The following is a 22628-nucleotide window of genomic DNA, read 5'->3' as shown; positions in this document are numbered from 1 at the left end:
GTTGAGCTGACTGAAGTCTTACAGCTTGTTGACCCTGGAAGATGCCGACTGCTTGCTGTGTTTTCTCTGATCCTGCTGACTCATGGCCTTCTCTATCAGTGGCTTGTTGGAGATGCAATAAAATTTTAGGTTGAAGTAACATTATCCATAAGAATATAGACGTCAAAAATATTTATAACTTTAGGGTCACTACTTCTACTTCACCCCAAAACTTAACAAAAATTTAAAATTACACGAGGGTAATTACAGTCCTTTATGTCAACGTTAATATAGTCAAGTCTTTAATGTGTTGTTAGAATAAATAGCAATATATTTTAAAATGTTGCAGAACATTCTGTGTAGTAGTCAAGCCACCTATTTTGTGTACTTTGGAGAGTCCTGTTATATGTGATCAAATTTAGAATAGAATTAGAATTGACTCAGCACTGAAAAAAAAACCAGAGACCAACCAGCCAATCAACCAAACAAAAAAGCCCAATGTTTTGGGCTGGAGAGACGGCTCAGCAGTCAAGAGCACTGACTGCCCTTCCAGAGGTCCTGAGTTCAATCCCCAGCAACCACATGGTGACTCATATCCATCTGTAATGGGATCTGATGCCCTCTTCTGGTGTGTCTGAAGACAGCCACACTGATGGCCTTTCTCAATTGGGTTTTCTTCTTAGAGGACTCTGCCTTGAGTCAAGTGGTTAGAAGTCTACCTAACACACTTTCCTTTTTAAATACATTATTATTGTTGGGTAGGGGACGGTGCATGTGGGCTTCAGAGGAGCTGATGTTCTCCCTTCACCTTACTCTCCATCCAATGTGCATCACGGGCTGTGCTGTGAGCAGCCTTTACTTGCCACGCCAGCTTACTGGCTTGTGTCTCCATCTCTGGCCTACCGAATGCAGTCTTCTGAAACCCATGCAGACCTTAAGCTTCCTGTGTGGCTGAGAGTGGCCTTGAACTTGTGATCCTCCTCCCACCTCCGGTGCTGGGATCATAGGTAGTACCACCCCTTCCGCTGTGTGCCACCTGAGATACATGCCCAGCCCATTTCATAAGAATTTTGAGAGTGCTGGAAAGCCGCTCCGGGAAGGGCTGTTAGGTACCACCAGCCCTGGCCATGCCTGCTGCAGGGAACCTGGCTGTGGGGCCTTCGGAAAATTGTTAAAACATGCAATGCTGTCTTTCCAAAGATAAAAACCAAAAAACATTTAACATTAGGGTATGCCTCTATATATGGTTTTCTACTTTATAAATTGTTTAATAGCATACATAGATAAAATCACTTAAGTTTCAGTCATTTAAGTTTAAAGCCTTTTTTTATTATAATGAGATTTTCTACTTCAAATTTTCTAAAAAAAAATGAAGCTGCACAAAAAATATTTTGAGGCCTTAGGACATACATAGCTGAGTTTGTAGATTGCTTGCCCAGCACGCCGTTTCCCTGAGTTGGCCCCTAGCGCCACGTGAAGTGGATGGAGCAAGATGATCTGTGCCTGTGATCTCAGCCCTCTGGAGGTGGAGGCAGGAGCATGAGCAGTCAGCACATCCTCTCGGGCTTCACACATGTAAATAAGTCACAGTTGGAGCTCTCAGTCAAACGTAGGATGCGGTTTTGTTTAGAAAGAGTAAGACTTTTCTTTCCTCTTACCAACGGTAAAACAAAAGTGTAAGTGGAAAGGAGCCGAGGGCTCCCTTGGCTTGTGGTTGAAAGTCCTGCCATTGTGGGAGGCGGCTTCTGCACTCAAGTCAGCAGCCCCTTGAGGAGATGTTAAAGCACTGGGAAGGGGCAGACCAGGGTTCTCTGCGTAAGAGCTCTTTGGTCAGGATGGACTTTGTGACTTAATTCACAGCACTCTGAACAGTCTGGGTGTTGTTTGGGAAGGTTGCCAGCCATACGTTGAAATGAAAGATCTGGTTTCTTGAACCTAAACTGTGTAAGTCATTATTACCCTTACTGGAGTCATCAAATCAATGCCAGATCTTCAGGTCCTCTTTGTAAACAGAGGATGAGATGCCGTTGATGTTGTCTGACCTCACCAGAACTGAGAGATGGGATGTTTGCTCCTAATTCCTAATTGGTATAGGAAATGCGCCAAAGGCTTAAGCAGAAGGCGTCATGGGGAAATAAGCCCAGGTCACTGTGTTGGTTTTGTCTTTTGTCTCATTGTTGCTCCCCTTGGCCATCAGAAGGTCTGTCTGCCCTGTCTGTCTGTCTGCTCCATTTCTAGCTTAGCCACGCAGACTTTAAAGGAGGAGCTGGTGGAGAGCTGTCAGCAGCACAGACCTTGGAACCCAGACACCTCTGACCTTAAACTCCATAACACGATCCAAATGTTAATGTCTTCTTACAAATTGTCCTCCCAAACTCCATTATCACTCTAGAAAAAGCTTGCTTAAAACCGGTAGTCAATCCACAGCAGAAATAGTACCAGTGTTTTTTCAGTCCTATTCTTCACAACAAAACAAACCCATCCTTAAGTAAAACAGACTAAAATTAAGGGTAGTGTAGGAAAAACAACAACAAAACTGTCCTTTACAAGTTCTGTCTTCTCAGAAATTTAATTTGTGGGTAAAACAGAAGCAAGAATTATTTGTTAATTTATTAGTGGCAGATGCCAAGGTTCATAGCCGTGGTATCTGGGTTCAAATGGTTTCTTTTCTGTTTTCTTTTTAAGATTTATTTATTTAATTTATGTATATGAGTACATTGTAGCTGTCTTCAGACACACCAGAAGAGGGCATCAGATCTCATTACAGATGGTTGTGAGCCACCATACGGTTGCTGGGAATTGAACTCAGGTCCTCTGGAAGACCATTGAGCCATCTTTCCAGCCCAGAAGAAGGCATTCTTAATAGTGTAAAATTGCCACAGAAGCTGAGTATATACAGCTGGACCTGAGGACAAAGCTCAGCGGTCATGGCAAGTCCACATTCATTTATGGTCCTGTTTTTAAAATGGTGTGTCATTTAAACAGGCCATATTTAAGTCTAAGATTTTTCTTTGTTTCAATGAATTGATTTCAAGTTTTATAATACAAAGAATCCACATATACCCTCTAGAGTATAGTATCTTGTCTCATCATTTGTACTGCCTCTATGTCTGTCACATTGTGCGTGGGTGGGGGGCGGGCAAGGAGAGGGTGTTTGTGAATTACTTAAGCTTAATCGTGTGGCCATCCTCTACCATTTCGTATTTCAGTATGTAGTCTAAAAAGACAAGGATGTTCTTTCATGTAACCTCAGTTAACAAAGTTAGGAAGTTAAGCATTCCTGGGCTACTTTTAGCTAACATATAGTTTATGATTCTGTTTTAAAGTTTATGTCCTTTTTCATATTTTATTACCTTTTTGTACAAAGTCCTATTCAGGGATGGATATTAGTTGCCACTTATTTAAAATTTTCTCTAATCTGGAATACCTTTGTCTTTTATGACACTAGCAGTTTTTTACAGACCGATCTCTCACAGTGGTTCCCTGTTGAGCTGCAGGCTGTGTGTCCTGTGCTAGATTGCTTTTTCAGGGAGCTGCATCCAAAGACATAGTTATCCATGGCACTCGGGAGTGAGTGATACTAGTATTGATCACTCAGGCAAGGTGGTTGAGTTCTCCATATTTCAAATTAGTTAGACACTTGGGGCCCATGCAGATAAGCCTATTCTTTCAGACTTGGACCCCCAACATGTAGAGGTAGGTGGCTTTTTAGTGGTCCCCATCCAAACCAAAGTTTATTTTGAAAAATTAGTTCCTTTTCTTGAATAGTTCAGTTTGTTATTTATTTACTTGTTAAAGGCATTGATTTTTTTTTTTTAATTGATTATATCATATAATTACTGTTTTTTGAACCTCTGGGCTTATTTTTAATCCTTTGCTGCCCTCTGCAGGTCGATGAACATAGATCTTTGGAGCAAGGTACGTATTCCTAATACAGCAACAAGATATGTGGAAAATTATCAAAACCAAGTTTAATAGCCTCCCACATTTCTGATGTATTATTACAAGCTAATAGGTTAAGAGTCTTGATATTGGTAGTTTTAAAACAGCAGGAAAAATGTTACTCAATTAGTCTTAAATTCTTACTATGGTTTTCATCTTTCAAGACAAAAATGCTAGAATTATTGTGGTGACGTTTGGTCTTGCAGGCTTACTGAGTTTTTGGTGGTGCCGGGACTGGTCCGTGCATCTCCTCAGTGAGCGCTGTTTCCCTGAGCTCATCTCCAGCCCAGTTTTCTTGATCTATTCATGTGTGTCTCTGTGTGGTTATGTGTCTGTAGGTGAATAGTATGCAGACCAACCCGATACTGCGTGCTATCTGTGAAAGAAGTCACCTGGTTTTTAATGCCCGAACAGGCAGTGACTGCATGAAGAGATTTTAGGTCAGGAAGGTCCGAATGGATGCCATTCGCTAGCCTTCCCAGTTTAAGTTTGTTACGTTTTATATGTTTGGTGTCAAAGTTGAACCCAGGGACTTACACATGCTAAGCAAGTCAGGCCCAAGTATTTTTTAAGTATAAATTTCATCCAGTTCTCTACCTGGCATCCTGGCAGCTGCCTTTCAGAGTGGATGCTTAATTGTAGTATGTAGTTGGTTTCTATAGAGAAACAGCCCACCGACTAGGAGACATTTATTGGTGTATTCATTGGATGGATCTGTTGAAAATTGTTACTGAATACTCCAGTTGTCTCACATCCTCTGTGTAGCTACAGTTTTTGTAGAATTTGCTAGCATACTTTCCTTTGTGTTGCCTAAGGGGCAGCTTGTAGAAGGCTGCTTCTCTTTTTACTATCGCCTACCCTTTGGATTGCGCTAGGTGAAGCATACCTTTCATGATAGCAGAAGTAACTCAAGTTTGGCTTTTATTAACACTAATGATATATAGCAGGCTAGGCTCAGCTGTGGACTACACTAAAGCAGCCAGAGTCCTGACCCTGACCATCTAGACCATTACTATATGTTTCTGCTCTGTGCCCAGCCTGAGGGTTTCAGTATAGGGTCAGACACTGTTTATGGTAACAGGTTGGTGCCAGAGGTCTACAGTCATCTTAATAATAAAGTTTGTACCTGTAGGATATTTTTACATTGTAAATTTAAGTGAATGAAAAATGTTAATGAGAAATGCAAAGTGCATATTGTCTTCTGCTCTAGCACATTTTACTTGTTATTTTCCTAATATTTTACCCAAGAGGGGAGCAATTGATCCAATTTGAGTAGACTCTGACTACTATGATGAGAAACAATACTCTTCTGAGTGTCCAAAGTCAAATTTAAATATTACATTAGAGCCTTTCTTTGTGATGTTTCATAATACTGCAGATTTTCTTCATTTTTTAAAAAATTATTTTTAGAAAACAAGTGTACTATTTAAAAACCAAACGATCTGTGGGGTGGGGTGGGGTGGGGTGGGGTGGGGTGGGGTGGGGTGGGGTGGGGTGGGATTATCGTGAGAGAGTAATACCTCACTGGGAAAGGCATTGTTAGTTCAAACATTCAATCTCATATTGTATTTGGGTATTTTGTTTGTTTGTTTTTTGCTTCTTTTGCTGCAATGTATGTATTTCCTGTCTTAACAGATAACAGAATTGTTGTACAAGGATGAACGCTATTGCTCAAAGCCTCCGGGACCAGCGGGTAGCGTTTCTGTCTGCATGATTGTAACGTAGCCACAGATCCCCTCTTCTGTGTAGCGATGGGCTGGAAGGATCACAGCAGCAAATACTCTTGATTTTGAAAGTGGAAATTTGAAAGCATTTGGTTATAATAATCTCTGTAGAGAAGTACATTTTGAGAGCTCTATAGTGTATGGTATTACTACATATATATATTTAAGACAGAATGTGGAGCCCTTGAGGTATAGATTAGAGTTCTTGATATTATCTGTGAAGATAGGGTTAGAAAATAGTGTGTCTCCCTGTCTATGATTTCAGTGTTTTGCATGTGTGGTTAACTTTATGCATAAAGTAGGAAAGGGCTTCAATTTTTCACTTAAATACAACTTACTAACTAAAAGACATAATTGAGAATTTAATGAAGTCAGGGCTATATAGTTTTCTATAAGAAAGTGCCCCTCTTGAAAGTTCAAACCTCCTTTCCTAGGCATTGACACATGGCCCTATGACTTTTACGCTTGAATGCATAAGAAAATTACTGTTGTTACAAAACATCTTTGTTAATCTTGGTTTTTCATTGGCTAATAGGCAGCTCTCCATGGGATTACTATATCTGCTCATTAACACTATTTTAATTTTGTATGCTCAGTATTTATCAGTCATTTCTAATTTTCAAAATATTATCCACAAAAAATTAGTATAGAACTGTGTGAGGACATTTATTTACACTCACTACGTGTGCTTTGGACAGGGGAGGGTGAGACCTGGGCAGGACCACTTCTGTCACAGAGCAGTTGAGAGAATAGATTGAAGAAAGATTCAGTGCTGAGAAGCTGTCACTCGGTCTGAACATAATTAATATTCCTTTCACTCAGCAGTTAGAGATGCGCTCCCACACCACAGTCTCTATGCCTCAGTGATCACTGTTGCCACCTCAGAGCCTCTCATCAGGGTGACATCGCATACCAGAGTGATTTCTTATAAATTAATCTTGATAACATGACAGTCTCGGTAATTTTAGTGGAATGCTTTCTCTTGTTTTTTTCCACAGAAGCTGTTGGCTATTTTCTTTATAACTTGATTGACAGCATGAGTGACTCAGAGGTACAGGCCAAGGAGGAGCGTTTGAGACAATACTTCCATCAGCTGCAGGAGATGGTACCATTTCATTTTTGCTACATACTGCCTGTCTTGCCTGACATGTATCTATTAGGTTTCAAATGCTGCTTTTAAGTACACCCGGACTGCTTCTCAATGACACTCGAGAGTTAGAGACTTAAATTATGTCTGAGGTAATCTCTGTTAGAGAAATTTCAGGTTGGTTGTCTCAAACTCAGCGTTTTCTTTACCCCCTCCCTTTCCTTCCCACAGAATGTTAAAGTTCCTGAAAACATCTACAAAGGCATTTGTAATTTGCTGAATACCTACCATGTTCCTGAATTGATTAAGGTGTGTGGGTGTAATCCATCAAACTTTATTAATTGCTTCATTTATATGTAGAGACTTTTTTAAATGTTACTTAAATTTAACTTGAAGGGTCAAAATTTTTCTGTTCAAAAAACAACCATAAAAATAAAGCTTTTATTGATTGCTGGTAGAAACTGTTTATATATTAAAGGGTACATCTAAAACATTACAGTGATTAATGCAATATGAATAGGATTCCTGCAAAAATTTAGAAAGGTAGCATTAAAGTGAGGTGGGGGCTTGTAAAATTTGCCTTTAATATTCACTAACATATTTTCCCCTATTTTTTCTAATTCTGTACTAATTTGATTCCCAATTTTAGGATATTAAGGTTCTGGTTGACAGAGAGAAGGTAGATTCTCAAAAAGTAAGTAGTATCTGACTTTGTTGGTTTTTTTTTTTTTTCACTGCTTCTAATGAGAATTCTAAATAGTGTCCCTGCAAGGGATCTTGTCTGTCTCTGAGATGGTAAATCTATTCGCCATCCCAGAAGAACATGAACATCTAGGATGATCTAGGAGAGAGTTGTGAACTCCCCCCCTCTGCAGACCTGAGATTAATATTTAATATCCCTTGGGGCATTTATGACAGAGAGAGAAGCAAGGCACTCCCAGGGCTGAGTGATAAGGGCTGTATTTCCTTTCCGTAGTAAACTTTTGTTCTTCCCATGTAGACTTCTCAAGTTACCTCATCTGATTTGGAATCAACACTTGAGAAACTCAAAGCTGAAGGCCAACCTGTAGGATCTGCCCTGAAGCAGCTCCTGCTGCTGCTCTGCTCAGAGGAGGTAACCCTGACAGTCCTTTCCTTTTCACGCGTGCGTGCTTTCGCGTGCTTTCGGGGTGAGACACTCTATAGACCACAGTAAGTCAAACCAAGTATAATGTTTATGAATTTTACACTTTATTATTATGTGTCATGCTTGAGAACGGTTCAATTAAATGAAAGGCTAACTAATTTCAGCGACACCTTGAATGACATGTTTTCAGGTTGCTGTAGTTTTGTTTATGATAATCTGCAAAGTGAATGATAGTAACAGCGTGATAGGTTTATCATACATGCCAAGTGTCCTTTCAAGCCATGGCTCCGGTCTCTCATATCCAGATTGTCAAGCAACTGATCCATGCTGGAGTCATTTGCAAGTCAAATACAACACGCTTGTTAATGCAGGGATTGAAATTCCATTTCCTGCTAGGAAAAAGCTTTCTGAGATAAAGGGTCCCTTGCCTTCTCCAGCAGGCCTGCAGCTGCCCCTTGTGTTCGTGTTAGTGTGTCTGCAGTTTGTTCTGTATCACTACACTTGGGAGTTTCTGCTTGAATAGGATTGTTCACATGCCTGTGAATGTTTAGGGGAGAAGTGTACTGTGACTACACTTTGAGATGACGTCATGGCCCTGTTACATCCCAACCAGGTTTCGTCACATTGCTTGTATTCTGAACTATCTGAGGGGCTTTTCAGTTCTGTAGATTTCTACCTCTGGAAATTAGACTGCTAGAGAAGACTTGGAAAATAGTGTAATAGTCTAATTTTAAATTACAGATAAGAAATCTTTTAAGCCCTGCATATATATATAAAAACTGGCTTGCACATGCACACCCTTAGGGGCAGAAATAAGAGTATGAAACCATTTTTTTTTTTTCAAAATACTGTCAACTTTTTTAAAACTCTGAACAACACAACAAAAAAATCATGGTATTTTACCTTTTTTTTCTCTCTTTTCACTAAATCCTTTTATTGTAGAATATGCAAAAGGCCCTTGAGGTGAAAGCAAAATATGAGTCAGACATGGTTATTGGTGGCTATGCAGCATTAATAAATTTGTGCTGTCGACATGATAATGCAGAAGATGCGTGGAACTTGAAACAAGAAGTGTAAGTGCCTTGCAACTGGAATAAACCAGCAGATGTATAAAGTGCCCTGATGCACTGAATGGATTGAAGATTGCTCTTACATTCTTGTAAAAGTTCTTTTGTTTTCAGTGTTTGTTTAAGTCCCATGCTGGAAGGGCTCCTTGGTTACTGATGTCATACTTCCTGCAGGGCCTTTTCAGTTTAGTAGAACATTCTAGTTCCCAAGCCACGGCATGCGGCAGCGGCTTCCAGTGAGCTGCGGCCCGTCCGTTCCCTTGCCCTGTAGTGCTGCACACAGTCCTGTCTACCTCCAGGCAGCTTGCGTTTCTTTACTACCAGATTCTAACATGGAGATAAGTAAGTGTAGGTATTTGGGTGGTCACAGTGAAGGCTAGAACATGAAAAGACCTGTAAAGACAAAGTGTGTCTTCAGTATCTTCCTGTGCAGCCAGGCAGTGTGTGCTTCTGCAGTCCTCCTTATGCATTCATGACTGTAAATAACTTCGAATTGATACATGGTTTCAGACACGTTATGTGTCAAGGCGGGTATCGCAATGCAGACTGTTTGGTTAGTTTTTGGAAAGTGATCAATTGACTATGACTGTCGTTTTTATAGTTAATTGACTCCCATAACTCTGGCTTATTTTATAGTGACCGCTTAGATGCTTCGGCTATTCTTGACACTGCCAAGTACGTAGCCCTTGTAAAAGTACTGGGAAAGCACAGCAGACTCCAAGGTAAGCCCCAGGACATGGGGGAACTCTGCGATGCCAGTCCTTACCCTGGATTCACACGTGAATTGATATTAATGGCTATCATGCTCTACAAAGTGCTTGAACACTTTGCATACAAATTTGCATGTGAATCCGAGCAGCGACTGCATGGGCAGTGCAGGCCATTAGTTTTAATGGATAGGCAGGCTTGTCATTTACTTTTGCACAGCTCAGTGCCTTTTGCATTTCTGCAGCTAGTTTTTATTAGCATTGCTGTTTGGACTGAGTTTGAAGATCATGACTTATGGCACAGTTTGCTTATGTGCCTGCACTAATGGCTTTGTTTTTGCTTAAAAAGATCTGAAGGCTGAACCTAAAACCTGCAAACACAACCTGATAGATATGGACCTGAACTGCCGAGTTTTGCCTTAACCTTTAGTAACAGTAACAAGATGGATATTTTAGTTGAAAAGCGAATTTGATTACATGGATGATTTACATGCTCTAATTTCCTCGTTGGAAAATTGCTAACCCTAATAATCTAATTAATTGCACTTGCTATGCAGTCTTCCTGTTGCTAGTTCTTGGTCCTCTTAGCCTGGTACCAGAACTTGGTCCTTACATTTCCTCTCTTTTATTTTCAGAAGAGACGGAATGGGAGCTTTTTTTGATTTGAATGTTGACATTTTTCCTAGGAAGTCTTTCTAACACAAATTAGTCTGCTTTTTAAAATTAGTTTTTGTAAAGTGGTCAAAACATTTTGTCTGTATAATAATTGAGAAGAAACATTATAAAAGTGCACTTATTCCATATTCTAAACTGTTTGTTTGTACCTTCCTAATGAAGCTTAATGAATCTAATGTATTAGTATGCAGTCTTTTGGAAAGCTTTCATTGGCTCTGCTTGGCTAATTAGTATCGACATAGCAAACAGGCCGTATCGGTATCAGACCATTAGTCTGGCTGAAGATACAGTGTAAACACATCTTTATTATCTGGCCTCCTGACAAGCCATCTGCCGAAGAAACAATGGTGTGATTTAGCAGATGTTAGCTCTGAACGATAAAAGCATCCATTTAGCAGGATCTTACAGCTACAGGGCAGACCATGCAGGGCTGCGTGGTGCAGAGTGGGCACACGGTCCCTATCTGTAATTTGTAGTCAAAGTTGCAGGGAAATGATAAAACCATGCTATTGTGGATTTATAATTGTAGTCTCGTTTAGAAATGCAAGTAGTAATTAACTCGAAATCGGCATTATACACTAGAATTTACATTCCTGCTGGGCTCGAAATGCTGGTCTAATAGCAGTTTGTTTTCCCTATGTGAAATTACCTAAGGGTCTTTTGTGTTACTTCATTGTAGATGCTATTAACATTCTAAAGGAGATGAAAGAGAAGGATGTTGTTATCAAAGATGCAACAGTCTTGTCCTTTTTCCACATCCTCAATGGTGCAGCTTTAAGAGGTGAAATTGAAACAGTAAAACAGCTGCATGAAGCCATCGTGACTCTTGGGTTGGCAAAGCCGTCCAGCAACATAAGCTTCCCGTTGGTCACTGTGCACCTGGAAAAGTAAGCTCATTGCACTTTGGATTTGGGATGTCTGGGCCTTTGCTCTGCAAATACTCTGGTGATTAGAACCCTTGACTCATTTGTTGATGTAGAAGGAAACCGAGGTAGACTAGGAATCCCTTTAGACACCAGCAGCCCAGCGGCTGTCTTTTACCTGTCAGTGGAGGTCTCTAGTGACTCTTGTTGTTTAAAGAGCGTATAATGGTATTATATGAAATTGTATCTGTGGTCGGGTGTGGTGGTACACACCTATAATCCCAGCACTCTGGAGGTTGAGGCTGGAGGCTGATAGCAAGTTCAGACCCGTCCGAGTTGTGTAGTGAGTTCTAGGCCAGCCTTAGCTACAAAGCAACGCCTTAACTCCAAAAACTAAAAACAAGCCAGACATGGTGGTGCATGCCTTTAATCCTAGCACATGGGAGGTAGGAGGCAGAGGCTGGCACATTTCCGAGTCCTGGGCCAGCCAGGGCTATAGTGTGAGAACTCTAAAGAAATGAATACATAAATACAAAGTTTCCTCTAACCTTTGAGTCTGATAAGTGCTGGTTATTAATGACTATAATAAACTAAGATCCTCTGGAAGGCTTTCTCCTTATACCGTGTGGTTGTTATCCAGGGAATAAACAGAGACCTCTCCTGGCATTCCTCCTCTGTTTGCTCGGTAACCACACGTACCAGGATACGAGTCCATCTCTGAGAAGTGTTTCTCTTTATGGGAAATGAATTTTGTTGAAAAGGCAAGATTTTCTGAGATTGGAATTTTTTTCCTTTGCAAATGCCCTTGTTGGTTGGTGCCCAGTTTAAGGCGTTACTTGCAGAGCAAGTCAGTGTTTCTTCTAACAAGGAGAAAGAGCTATAAGGTTGGCCAAGCACCCTTCCTTTCCTTCCTTTCCTTCTAGATTTGTTTGAATTTCCTACTCCTTGCCTGTGTGTCATTTATTCCCTGGCTGAATATAGTTTATAATCTGCTTGTTTTGTGATTAGGATTTCCTAATTTTTCTGTAGTATTGTCCTATCAGTGTTAGAGCAAAAATGACTTTTTATCTTTTAATTGTTCTCATTGCCTGTCATCATCTCTGTTAGTTTTAGTATTATTAGCTAGTATCGTGACTATATATGATAATGATAGTGTTGGGTTTAAAATAGGGAACTGAAAATATCTTTTCTAACTAGTTTCCCATTAGAAAAAAAAAAGAAAGAAAGAAAATGTATATTTGTACATTGGACCTGCACACACCCAAAAGAATTGCTTGGCCATCTGCTCATAGGCGTCCTCAGGCTAATGCTGTACAGACCTTCACTTCACCTGTCGGGCGCATTCAAACAATTGCTGCTACTGAGTTCTCCAACTCACAGCAACTTTAAATAGAAATCCTATAATTAATATGCTTCCTAGTGGATTTTCTTGATTGTTTAAAAGGCCCATCTCTGCAAATTGCTTGTGGAACTCTACACGGGGATTTGAAAGAAATGGGCCCAGTGCCCAGAAGAGTTAGGCCCTCCTACACCACTGGGCAAAACCGAGTAACTAACAAAGAAATGAGGCCATGGTAGAAAAGTATCTTATAGACAGGGCCACTTTGAAGGCAGAGGAGACGTGAACGGTTTCCAAAGAGGTCTGCAGACGGGGCTCCCAAACCAAGGGGCAGTGTTGGGGTTGGCACTTGCTCACAGCCATCAGGTGCTTGTCTCTGCCTCGTTTGGCTGTCTTTGGGGAACTCTAAGTCAGGACCTTTTTTAAATGGCACCGTTGGTCCCGATACTTACAGGAGTCATCCCCTTCTGTGTTCACTTGTGGGAGGTTTTGTTTGGGTATTATTCTGCTCCTCTCTCTCTCTCTCTCTCTCTCTCTCTCTCTCTCTCTCTCTCTCTCTCTCTCTGTGTGTGTGTGTGTGTGTGTTTACAGAGACAGTCTCCCTGACAAGGTCTTTCTGTTTGATCTGTCATACCAAAACCATTATGTTGACTGCCCTAGATTTGTGAAAATAATAAAAATGAAACAAAGGAAGCATCATATTTAAAATGCTACCCCCACTGTCCTTCCCCCCCCCCCCCAAAAAAAAAAGGAAAAAGGAAAAAAATTCTCTGGTAGCATTTCATCAGGAAAAACTGGGATAAAATACTGACTTGGAAACTTTAGTTGAATTATGTTTTGCCTGACTGATAGAAGAAACCTAACTAACTCAGAATCATGACAAGTGCAGGATTAACTATGCCGAGCCTCCCAGACAACCACAACTGTCTGATTTGATTCCATAGCATTCACTTTTTAGTAATATCACAGAATTAACTCTGCAGGTTATGAGCTCATCTGCAAAATGAGCCTTTATTCACACTCGGGATAAAATTATGAAAACAATTTCAGCACATCATTTTAAAGATCTTCCTTGTTTCATTTAAAGGCCAATGTCTTTCCAGGATGTCACTGCAAAAGACTAAAGGGAACATCATTTTCATATTACAGTTCTGACGCAAGTCGTCAAGGGTCTGTCAACTTGCATGTTGAACTGACTTTAAATATTTGAATAAAACCCAGAGGAAACAATAGTATGTTAGTTTATGTTATTTGTGTACTGTAAAAGTGCTTTGTGGTTTTAGAAATAATACATTTTGTTAATATGCATTTGTCAAGGGAGACCATAGGTTTATGTAATTATAAAGCATTTGGTAAACTAACCTGCTTTTATATTACCCACATGATAATGTTAATGTTGACCAGAAAGGAAACGGGGCTCAATTGCTCGTGTGCTTCCTTCTTACTGTTGCAATCTGTAAGCCTTTATCTATATATAGTCCAATTGAATACTCCTGTAAATGTTTTGTGTTTTATTGTGAATTTTATATATTTTATTACACTCCTTCTTGACTTAGGGAGATGACAGAGGTCCGCTGTTATTAAAGGGAAAGGAACTTGTTTTAAATGAGTTAAAACAGTGTCTGTGTAGTCTTCCCGCTATAGTAAACGAAATGAAGAAGAGTGTGAGGTGCCTGCTCAGATCCTCCTGTGTCACACCAGCCGTTGGTTTTGTTGCGTGTGTAAAAGTGTCTGAGGCCGTTGCACTGGATTCTATGGGGACGGATGACTAAAGTGCTGTGATTTCAGCTTTCCATTAAGGAGTTTTTGTGTGTGCTGATTTGCGCTATAATCTAGAGATGAACAGATATTGTTTACTTCTCTTCCCAGAGCTTTTGCTAAGTTAATGTTGAGTTCTTCATAAATGTCAGAATCTCCCTAAGATGAACTGGTAAAAATGTAAATGTTGAAATGGTGTAGCCTGATTATATACATCTTACATAAATGAGAGGCGCGCTGTAAAATGCCGGCTGTTGAGTGGTAAACACTCCCCTTCAATTTGAGCATCTTCATTTGTACTGGATACTTTTATTATATGTGGGAATGCTTGCCTTCCAGAGTGAAACTCTTTATATGTTGAAAGGAAATCAAGGAGGTTTGGCTCCTTTACTCCATTATTGCAATTAAGAATTTAGCATCATCAGTGCCAAAGGACAAAAAGTGTTTCATTTGCCCTAGGGGGACAGGACAGTGATAAGGTGATTTTTCGTCAAGGATCATTGGGTCGTAATTAAGTTACATTCATGGCTATTGCTCTTTGAAGGATGATTGGTAAATGACAGGCTTTGCGGGCTTCTTACGGACAGTGTGCGGGAAGGGTTTTTCTCCCTCTGTCAGAAAATCCTGTTGAGCCTGATAATGTAAATGTGGCATTTTACTCTGAACAAAAGAGCCGGGAAATGAGCTATCTTGTCTAATCATTCAGTTGTTTAACACCGACTTCCAGTTTAGACTCAATTGGCTGGAAAGCACTTGACATGTGAAGTTAGTGCTGTTCCCAACGCGTGTTTGAGTAAATTTTAAAGTAAGTGACAGCTAAATTGTACCTAGGGAAATTACAAAGCCTTCAACACAGTTAATTTTTTGGGGAGGATTAGTTGTAATTGCAACACCAGTCTCCTTGAAGATTTCTCATTTATAGATGATGAACGGGAGAAAAACAAAACAAAAACCCCTCCATTTATTCAGCCCTTCAAGGTGCTGGTCCTGTTGACAGACCCGTTGTGTGAAGGCGATGGTGTCCTGACCGCTCTCACCCATCCCAACCCTGGATGTTTATAGGGTTTGGCCTTTTGTTTGTTTGTATGCGATGCCTCCCATCTCCATCCTCACCTCCTTATCCCTGGTGAGTTCAGATTTGAGAGCTGGTCAGCCAGTAAGCTCTTCACTAATTCACTAATACTTTATACATGAAGTACTTTATTCCAATTAAAAAACAATTGTCATATTTTTTTGTTGCTTCAATTATGTATCTACCTCGGATTTGAAATTTATTTCCTACAGATGTGTGAGGAGACCAAGTCAAGCTAACGATGTGAATTGGCAGTTGTCTTCTAGTTGTAGGAGGTCAGGATTGTGTGCAGCATGTGTGTGGTAGCATCCTGGAGCCTTTCAGTGCTATCTCAGGGAGACCTTTCTGTGTGTGTGTGGTCAGCAAGCTTCTTTGGGATCAGGGGCGGGCATGCTGTTCTGTTGTTGATATTGTAGCCCACCTTAACTTCCTATTCAAAACTAAAATGGGCAACGTTAGATCCACCATGCAAGCAAGTATCACAGCCCTTTTAAAAGTTGTGTGAAGTAGTAAAAATATATAGCTTATGTTAGTTTTTATGTGTAGTCATATTTTCTTAAAAATGAAATATAAACTCTAAAAGAAATAGTGAGTGGGACACCATGGTTAATAAAGACAAGGCTTTCTTAAGTTTTCAAATTACTTCTTAGATGTATGCATTCCTATTATGAATTTGTATGTACCGTGAAAATTTAGAAGTACAGAATCATGTTTTCTTTTATCTCTATTTCACATGATTTGATAATGCTTATAAGTATGTATTAGTCAAAACACTGCTTTTCAAAATTGTTTTTTATTAAACAGTTTTAGTTCTAAGAATTATTTTATGTGGTCCCTCAAATATATATTTTGAATAGAGTTTCTAGTCTCTAGTCTTTAAAGATAGTGCAGGGGTGTGTGTGTGTGTGTGTGTGTATATGTGTGTGTGTGTGTGTGTGTGTGAGAGAGAGAGAGAGAGAGAGAGAGAGAGATCTGGTTTGTGAGAAAACAATGACTGGAATTTGTTTTTGTGGAATAAACTTTACAATTGTATACAGAACCTTAGGGGCCCAACAGACTTGAAATAACAGACCAAATGTTTTGAATATAGATTTAACAGATTAAAAGTTCTTTTTCAAACAACTATTATTTATTTTCCAGTCGTCATTTTTGATGTACCAAATGAATAAAGACATTATGAAGTACTTTGAGGTCACAGGGCTGGCGCTGTGCTGACCGCGCTATGCTGTGCTCTCACATTGCGTCTGGGAAGAGCTTTCTCCCCTTTTCTTTTATTGTTTTGCTGCTCTGAGTGTTTTCACTCTGACAGCATGGTGCTGAGTGACGCGTGGCCCAGATGAGCTGGGACGCAGTGGGCTTCCTTCTGTGCTGCTTGGACTGCACCCTTCAGTGAGGGTCAGAATCTGGAGTCCTGGGAACGGACACATTTTTCATTTCCATCACCTGTTTACAAGCTCTACCAGGAAAAGGTCAGGATGATGTAAAAGCCATGAGGAAGGCAAACTTAAGTGACACCAGCCACTACGAGGTGCAAGCAGGAAATAAGAGACAGTGAGGAAGCAGCCAGCCTCCAGTTACTTTATTTCTGTCTTCAGTCCAGTTCGTAGGGAGAGTTTTGTAGATTAAATTATTCTGTCAGCAGCCTAAGGGGTGATAACATTGGCGTCTAAAGTTACTAACAAATATATGAATTATTCCCATTTTTCTGGTCTTGTCTTTTCTGTTGTTTGGAGCATGTATAATCATTAGAAGCGTATATTTGGAGACTAAGGACTATTAACATGTCGCTTTGATTGACAGAACAAATTATTTATTCATTTATTGATAGTTTTGACCTAATGTAGGGGAAATACAGTTGAGACAGTACTGTTCTAGTTTGAGAGTCAATCTGAAAAAGCAGATTTTGCCATTCAAAAGAAATGGTTCTCAGTTTTTCTCTTACAAATGTGCTCCTAGTTTTCTGTGAAGGGGAATGGTAAAAAGGCCATAACTGAGCCTGTGTCTAAAGCAGAGGAAAACCCTGATCATAGGAAGGTTTATAGCGTCTGTGGGAGCTCCTAGAGCTTCCCTTCATATGACAGTAATCTAGCCTGCAACATCGACTTTCGAGTTTGAAATTAACCTGCAATTTAGTCTTCACCCCAAATGACAAAAATTCAAATGACTCAGTGGGGTGCCAGAAGATGCACTGTAAACAGGGCTTGGTGCTGTAGGCAGACCTCCCTTTACCGTGCGCACTTATCTCTCAACGTGTCAGCACCTCACAGGGAACACATTGTCTGTGTACTCTCCTTCCTGTAGTTAAAAATCGTTATTCAAATAAAATAGGAATCTAATCCAGGGCAATATAACATTTGTGTGCTGGACAAAATGTAAGGCTTTTAGCGGTAAATTATAAAAGGCCTTCCTTCTTCTGTGTGTGAGAGAATACACTGTCCAGAGGAGTGTCTCCGGGTGTCGGGAACTGTACTTTTTCTCTATATCTTGAACTGTGCTTTAAAAATATATTTCATCCTCTCTCTTTTTAAAAACATAATACTTTAATGACTTCTTTATTTTTATTTTATGTGTGTTGGTGTATGTCTGTGTGGAGGCATCATATCCCCTGGAACTGGAGTTCTGACAGCTGTGAGCTGGCATGTGGTGCTGGGAAGTGAAGCGACTACCCTTTAAGTGCTGTGCCATTGCTCTAGCCCCGGGTTCTCTCTCTCTTCTTGTTTTTAATGTGAAGTCTCTTATAACAAATGCAGGCCCTGGTGATTTCCCAGTGTCTGTGTAGTGAAGTGCCTAGGCTGAGAACAGGAGGCCCTGCAAAGTGCCTCCAGTACTGCTGTCCGCTTACTCTGTTCTTCAGGCAAAGCCATGACTCTAGAGGACTCATTGGCTCTTCTCTTTAAAAAAAAGAAAGAGCTGGGCGGTGTTGGCACACGCCTTTAATCCCAGCACTCCGGAGGCAGAGGCAGGCAGATTTCTGAGTTTCGAGACCAACCTGGTCTACAAAGTGAGTTCCAGGACAGCCAGAGCTATACAGAGACACCCTATCTCAAAAAACAAGAAAGAAAGAAAGAAAGAAAGAAAGAAAGAAAGAAAGAAAGACAGACAGACAGACAGACAGACAGACAGACAGACAGGAAGAAGGAAGGGGAAGGGAAGGAAGGAAAGAAAGAGGGAGGGAGGGAGGGATGGAAGGAAGGAAGAAATGAAGAGGCCCAACCATGAGAAATGTATTTGTCTCTATGGTTGTTCTGGGGCTCTTCTTCACACTGTCACTTGTCCTTTCAAAGGAAAAAAAAAGTACTTTTGAAAGACCCACAGGGCTGGAGCGATGGCTCAGCCATTAAGAATATTGACTGCTCTTCCGAAGGTCCTGAGTTCAAATCCCAGCAACCACATGGTGGCTCACAACCATCTGTAATGAGATCTAACACCTTCTTCTGGGGTATCTGAAGACAACTATAGTGTTCTTATATATAATAATAAATAAATCTTTAAAAAAAAAAGAAAGAACCACAAAAATATCTTCCAACACTCTTAAGAAACTCTGACTTATTAAGTACTACATATAAAGGTACCATGATTTAAAATGAAGCAGTTTTTCAAGTTTACCTTCTAAAGACACAGTGTTAGAATGGTATAGCTCACTGCAGAATGAGAAGGACCCTAGTTTGAGGACTCTGTCCTACTCCCCTGTTAAGGCTTTTGGTGAAAAATACTATGATAGCATTGCTAAGTGCTTGCACGTGCCTGAGAGTTTCCAGTCTGAAACTGGACAGTCACCAAGGTCCCTGAAGTAATAGGGAAGAAAATGGGACAGCTGTAGTCCTTGCTTTTAGAACCAGCAGCCTGATACCAATTTATTATATACATTGTATATATAATAAGGTTAGAGAACAACTTTCTTTTTTCAACCTTCCTCCCCCATCCAAACACTATTTCCAAGGCAGAGTAATAGAAGACCAAGCAGGGAAAGTGGTGAACTGTTACTGAACAGGTATTACAGAAAGGCTTGTTCTGGGTTCTCTACTTGAAAATAGGGGTTTTATATCTTAGTAAGTTCAGTTGCTGACAGGTTCTTGGCTCTGTTGTTTCTGAGAGCCTAAACTGAATTTGATAATTTTTTTTCTTCATTGTCAATTTATTTTTCAAGGGGTGACTTACCTGCTGCTCTTGAAGCCAGCATTGCCTGCCATAAAAAATATAAAGTGTTACCCAGGATTCATGATGTCTTATGTAAGCTAGTAGAGAAAGGCGAGACTGATTTGATCCAGAAAGGTTAGTGACTGTCAAATGTCTTTTCCTTCTTGTGTCTTTAATCTGAATGTTGAGATGTGAAAGGAAAGCTTAAGGCTGGAAAACACCTCCAGAGAGGTTGTTTTACTTCTGAGTATTGAAGAAGCCTCTGGCTTTCCGTGTCTTGTTGGTGATGTGTCTGTATGAATACATAATTTACCTGTTCATGGTTCTCTTAAGTGTGTAATGCCATCAGTATGTGCTAGCAGATAAAGGACTCTGTAAATTAGACAAAACTACAATCTACTAGCCTCCGTGTTTGTTCTTTTGCACCTGTCTAAATTGTGTGATACTTAACTACTGTCTTACGTTTTCCTATGGTGTGTGTGTTTCCTTCGATGCTGTCCAGCAATGGACTTTGTGAGCCAAGAACAAGGGGAGATGACGATGCTCTACGACCTCTTCTTTGCTTTCCTGCAGACGGGGAATTACAAAGAAGCTAAGAAGATCATTGAGGTATGGGTTTTAACTTTGCTATTCTGATGTACAGCTATTTAGACTCTTAATTAGAATACATTTAAAAATTTTAACCTTTACTTATCCTTGTTCTGATTCATGTTAATCGAATTCAGTCCCAATAATAATAGGAAGCTGGCTCGGCCAGCTTTATTGAATATAATTACAGTTCAGAAAAGGCAGTCTGGTTGTATATTGAATTTGTTTCCTCACTTTGCAAAATTCACTGTTATATATCAAAATGATATTTGCATATTAAATCTTGAATTGTAAAACATTAAATTAAACTGGTATTCCTGGGTGTAAAGTTGCTAATCCTCTTTGCCAAAGAGTTCTTTGTTCTTAAAAGCAGTAAAATTCAATTTACTGCAGACCAGGCTCAGATTTATTCGTAATGCTTGTCTACAAGGTAATCACCCAAACTGTCTGCAGTGGCTGGGCACTTCATTTACATTGTCTTTCTTCCTTTTTTTTTTTTTTCTGTCCCTACCATGGTAAGCAGCTTATAGGAAATAGGTGACAAACCTGGCCTCTTTAGGATTAGTATATTTTATCTAGGCTTTCCTGAAGTGTTTCTTAGTGGAATTCATAAGTTAAAGGCTAATGTGAAGTCTGTCCACATGGTGGCTAGTTTCATTATCAAGCAGGCCCGTGTCTATAAGAGAACACTCTACAGGAAGTTGCCATGGTGCAGCAGGAATGGCGCCGTGTCACTGAAACTTGAACAACTCAGGAATTAATGTGGTTCCAGTCACCCTTTGCTGCTGCCTCTCTCAAAGTGTCCAGGCTTCCAGGTTGGCGCTTGGTCTCCTTATTTGTATATAAACAGAAACTTCGGTTCCTGCTTGTGGAACTGAGGGTGTAGATTCAGGACCCAGAACATCATTCCTGTATCTTTTTTTAAATTTTTCTGTTTTGTTTTGGTTTTGGTTTTTGGTGTTGGGGGTTTTGTTGTTGTTGTTGTTGTTGTTGTTGTTGTTGTTGTTTTCCAGACAGTGTCTCACTATGTAGCTCTGGCTCCTAGAACTTCACCTCCCAAGTGCTGGGATTAAAGGCATGGCCCTCCATGCCTGGCTTCTACCTTCAAATGTTTTTAAAGAAGAGAACACTGTAGAACAGTTGCAGTGTGAGGTACTCTTCCTGCCCACAGAGGCTTGATTGCCACTGGTGGATCCTGAATAGGGAAGCGGAGCAGGAGAGCCAGGGGGCTGAGAGGCCTCAGGCTCAGTGAGCTGAGTAAGAACAGACCCTCTGGGAGGCAGCGTCAGTAAGACAGTTCATTTTAATGGGGGGCAAAAGGCTATTTAAACCTTTGCGAGAGTTACTTGGGTCTGTTAGGGTGAGTGTATACCATTGGCCAGTGCCAGGGCATGCCTTATTTGCATGAGGGGGAATTTAGATGCTGCTGGGCATGACCTTAGAGAGGAAATGAAGTTTAACCTACCTTTATCCAGTGGGGCAAAGGTAGGGCAAAGGGCAGGGTGCCCTGGGATGTGCGGGCCTTTGGTTGTGTGGTATCAGTCCAACTCCATCGATCTCAGGGTGAGATTTCCGGGCTTTGGACCCTACCCTCTCTTGCTCTAAGCCTGCTCCCCAGCCCCACAGGAGATTGTGAAATTCAGAACTCTTTTTCTCTTCTTCTGTCTACATAGCTGTCAGTATCTTAGATGGTGCTTGGAAAACTCCGTCTAGAAAGTGCTTCAGCAGCTCTAAAGGGAACGCTCTCCTGCGTTGTCTCTGGGCCACTAACTGAGGACATCTGTGCCCTCTCTGTAGGGGAAGCAGAACCCTGCCAGAGGCATGCGAGCCAGTTTCCTTTTGGCATCTATTAAACTTTGCTAAGCTGTTTTGTCTGTAAGAGGGAATGTAATATCTGTCTCTAAGACTCAATCACATAATGTGTGCAAAGCAGCTTGCGCATTTCCTGGATTATGGTGAGTGAGCAGTAATTGTAATTCTCTCTGCCCCTCAAAGGTAGGGATTGTTTGTCTTCTTTATTCTACATGGTTTCAGTGTGCGGCTTCATGTGAGGTACACAGATGTCACATGAATGGCAGGAGAAGACTAGCGTTTAGTATTTTAGAACTGTGCCCACCCGGGTCAGTGCAAGTCTATAGAGTTGTTCAGTGGATGAAAGAATTCTTTGTAGGGGTTAAGGAGATGATTCAGTGGATAAAGTGCCTTCCCTGCAAACATGAAGACCTGAGTTCATATCCCCAGCACCCGTGTAAAAGCCTGTTGCATCTGCCTGTGACTCCAGTTAGAAGGCTGAGCGAGGCAGGAGCAGCCACTCTAGCTATCAGAGACTTCCAGGTTCAGAGAGAGGGATGGTCCTAGCAAATGAGGAGACATCTGGAGTCAGCCTCTGGCCTCCACACATACAAGCCTAGGCATGCACACTTAGATTAAACACACACATGTGTGCATGCAAAGAAAAATTAAAAATAACTGTAGAACCACTGTAATGGCAGCAACAAGAAGAGATTGGGTGGGGCGGGTGGAAAGTGAGAGTGTCTTTAAAGGTCTATCCCATCGACAAGACT

At 40.7% G+C, this 22628-nt stretch overlaps 1 protein-coding gene across 2 annotated transcripts in view; it reads left to right on the top strand.

The window, feature by feature from the left end:
* Lrpprc (leucine-rich PPR-motif containing) overlaps window positions 1-22628 on the top strand; it is an 85540-nt gene that overhangs the window by 30632 nt on the left and 32280 nt on the right. The window contains exons 15-25 of one of the 2 annotated variants that reach the window (NM_028233.2): window positions 3870-3897; window positions 5557-5614; window positions 6644-6750; window positions 6964-7041; window positions 7382-7426; window positions 7733-7846; window positions 8801-8931; window positions 9562-9647; window positions 10987-11194; window positions 19487-19611; window positions 19979-20085. In NM_028233.2, coding sequence (NP_082509.2) covers window positions 3870-3897; window positions 5557-5614; window positions 6644-6750; window positions 6964-7041; window positions 7382-7426; window positions 7733-7846; window positions 8801-8931; window positions 9562-9647; window positions 10987-11194; window positions 19487-19611; window positions 19979-20085 — 1087 coding nt within the window. Of the gene's footprint in view, window positions 1-3869; window positions 3898-5556; window positions 5615-6643; window positions 6751-6963; window positions 7042-7381; window positions 7431-7732; window positions 7847-8800; window positions 8932-9561; window positions 9648-10986; window positions 11195-19486; window positions 19612-19978; window positions 20086-22628 lie in introns of both variants that reach the window. The other variant, XM_011246643.3, reaches the window with a different exon arrangement.

The sequence above is a fragment of the Mus musculus genome, chromosome 17 (genome assembly GCF_000001635.26).
Source record: "Mus musculus strain C57BL/6J chromosome 17, GRCm38.p6 C57BL/6J".
NCBI lineage: Eukaryota > Metazoa > Chordata > Mammalia > Rodentia > Muridae > Mus > Mus musculus.
The sequence above is the reverse complement of the archived record's forward strand: the minus strand, read 5'-3'. Positions and strand labels throughout refer to the sequence as shown.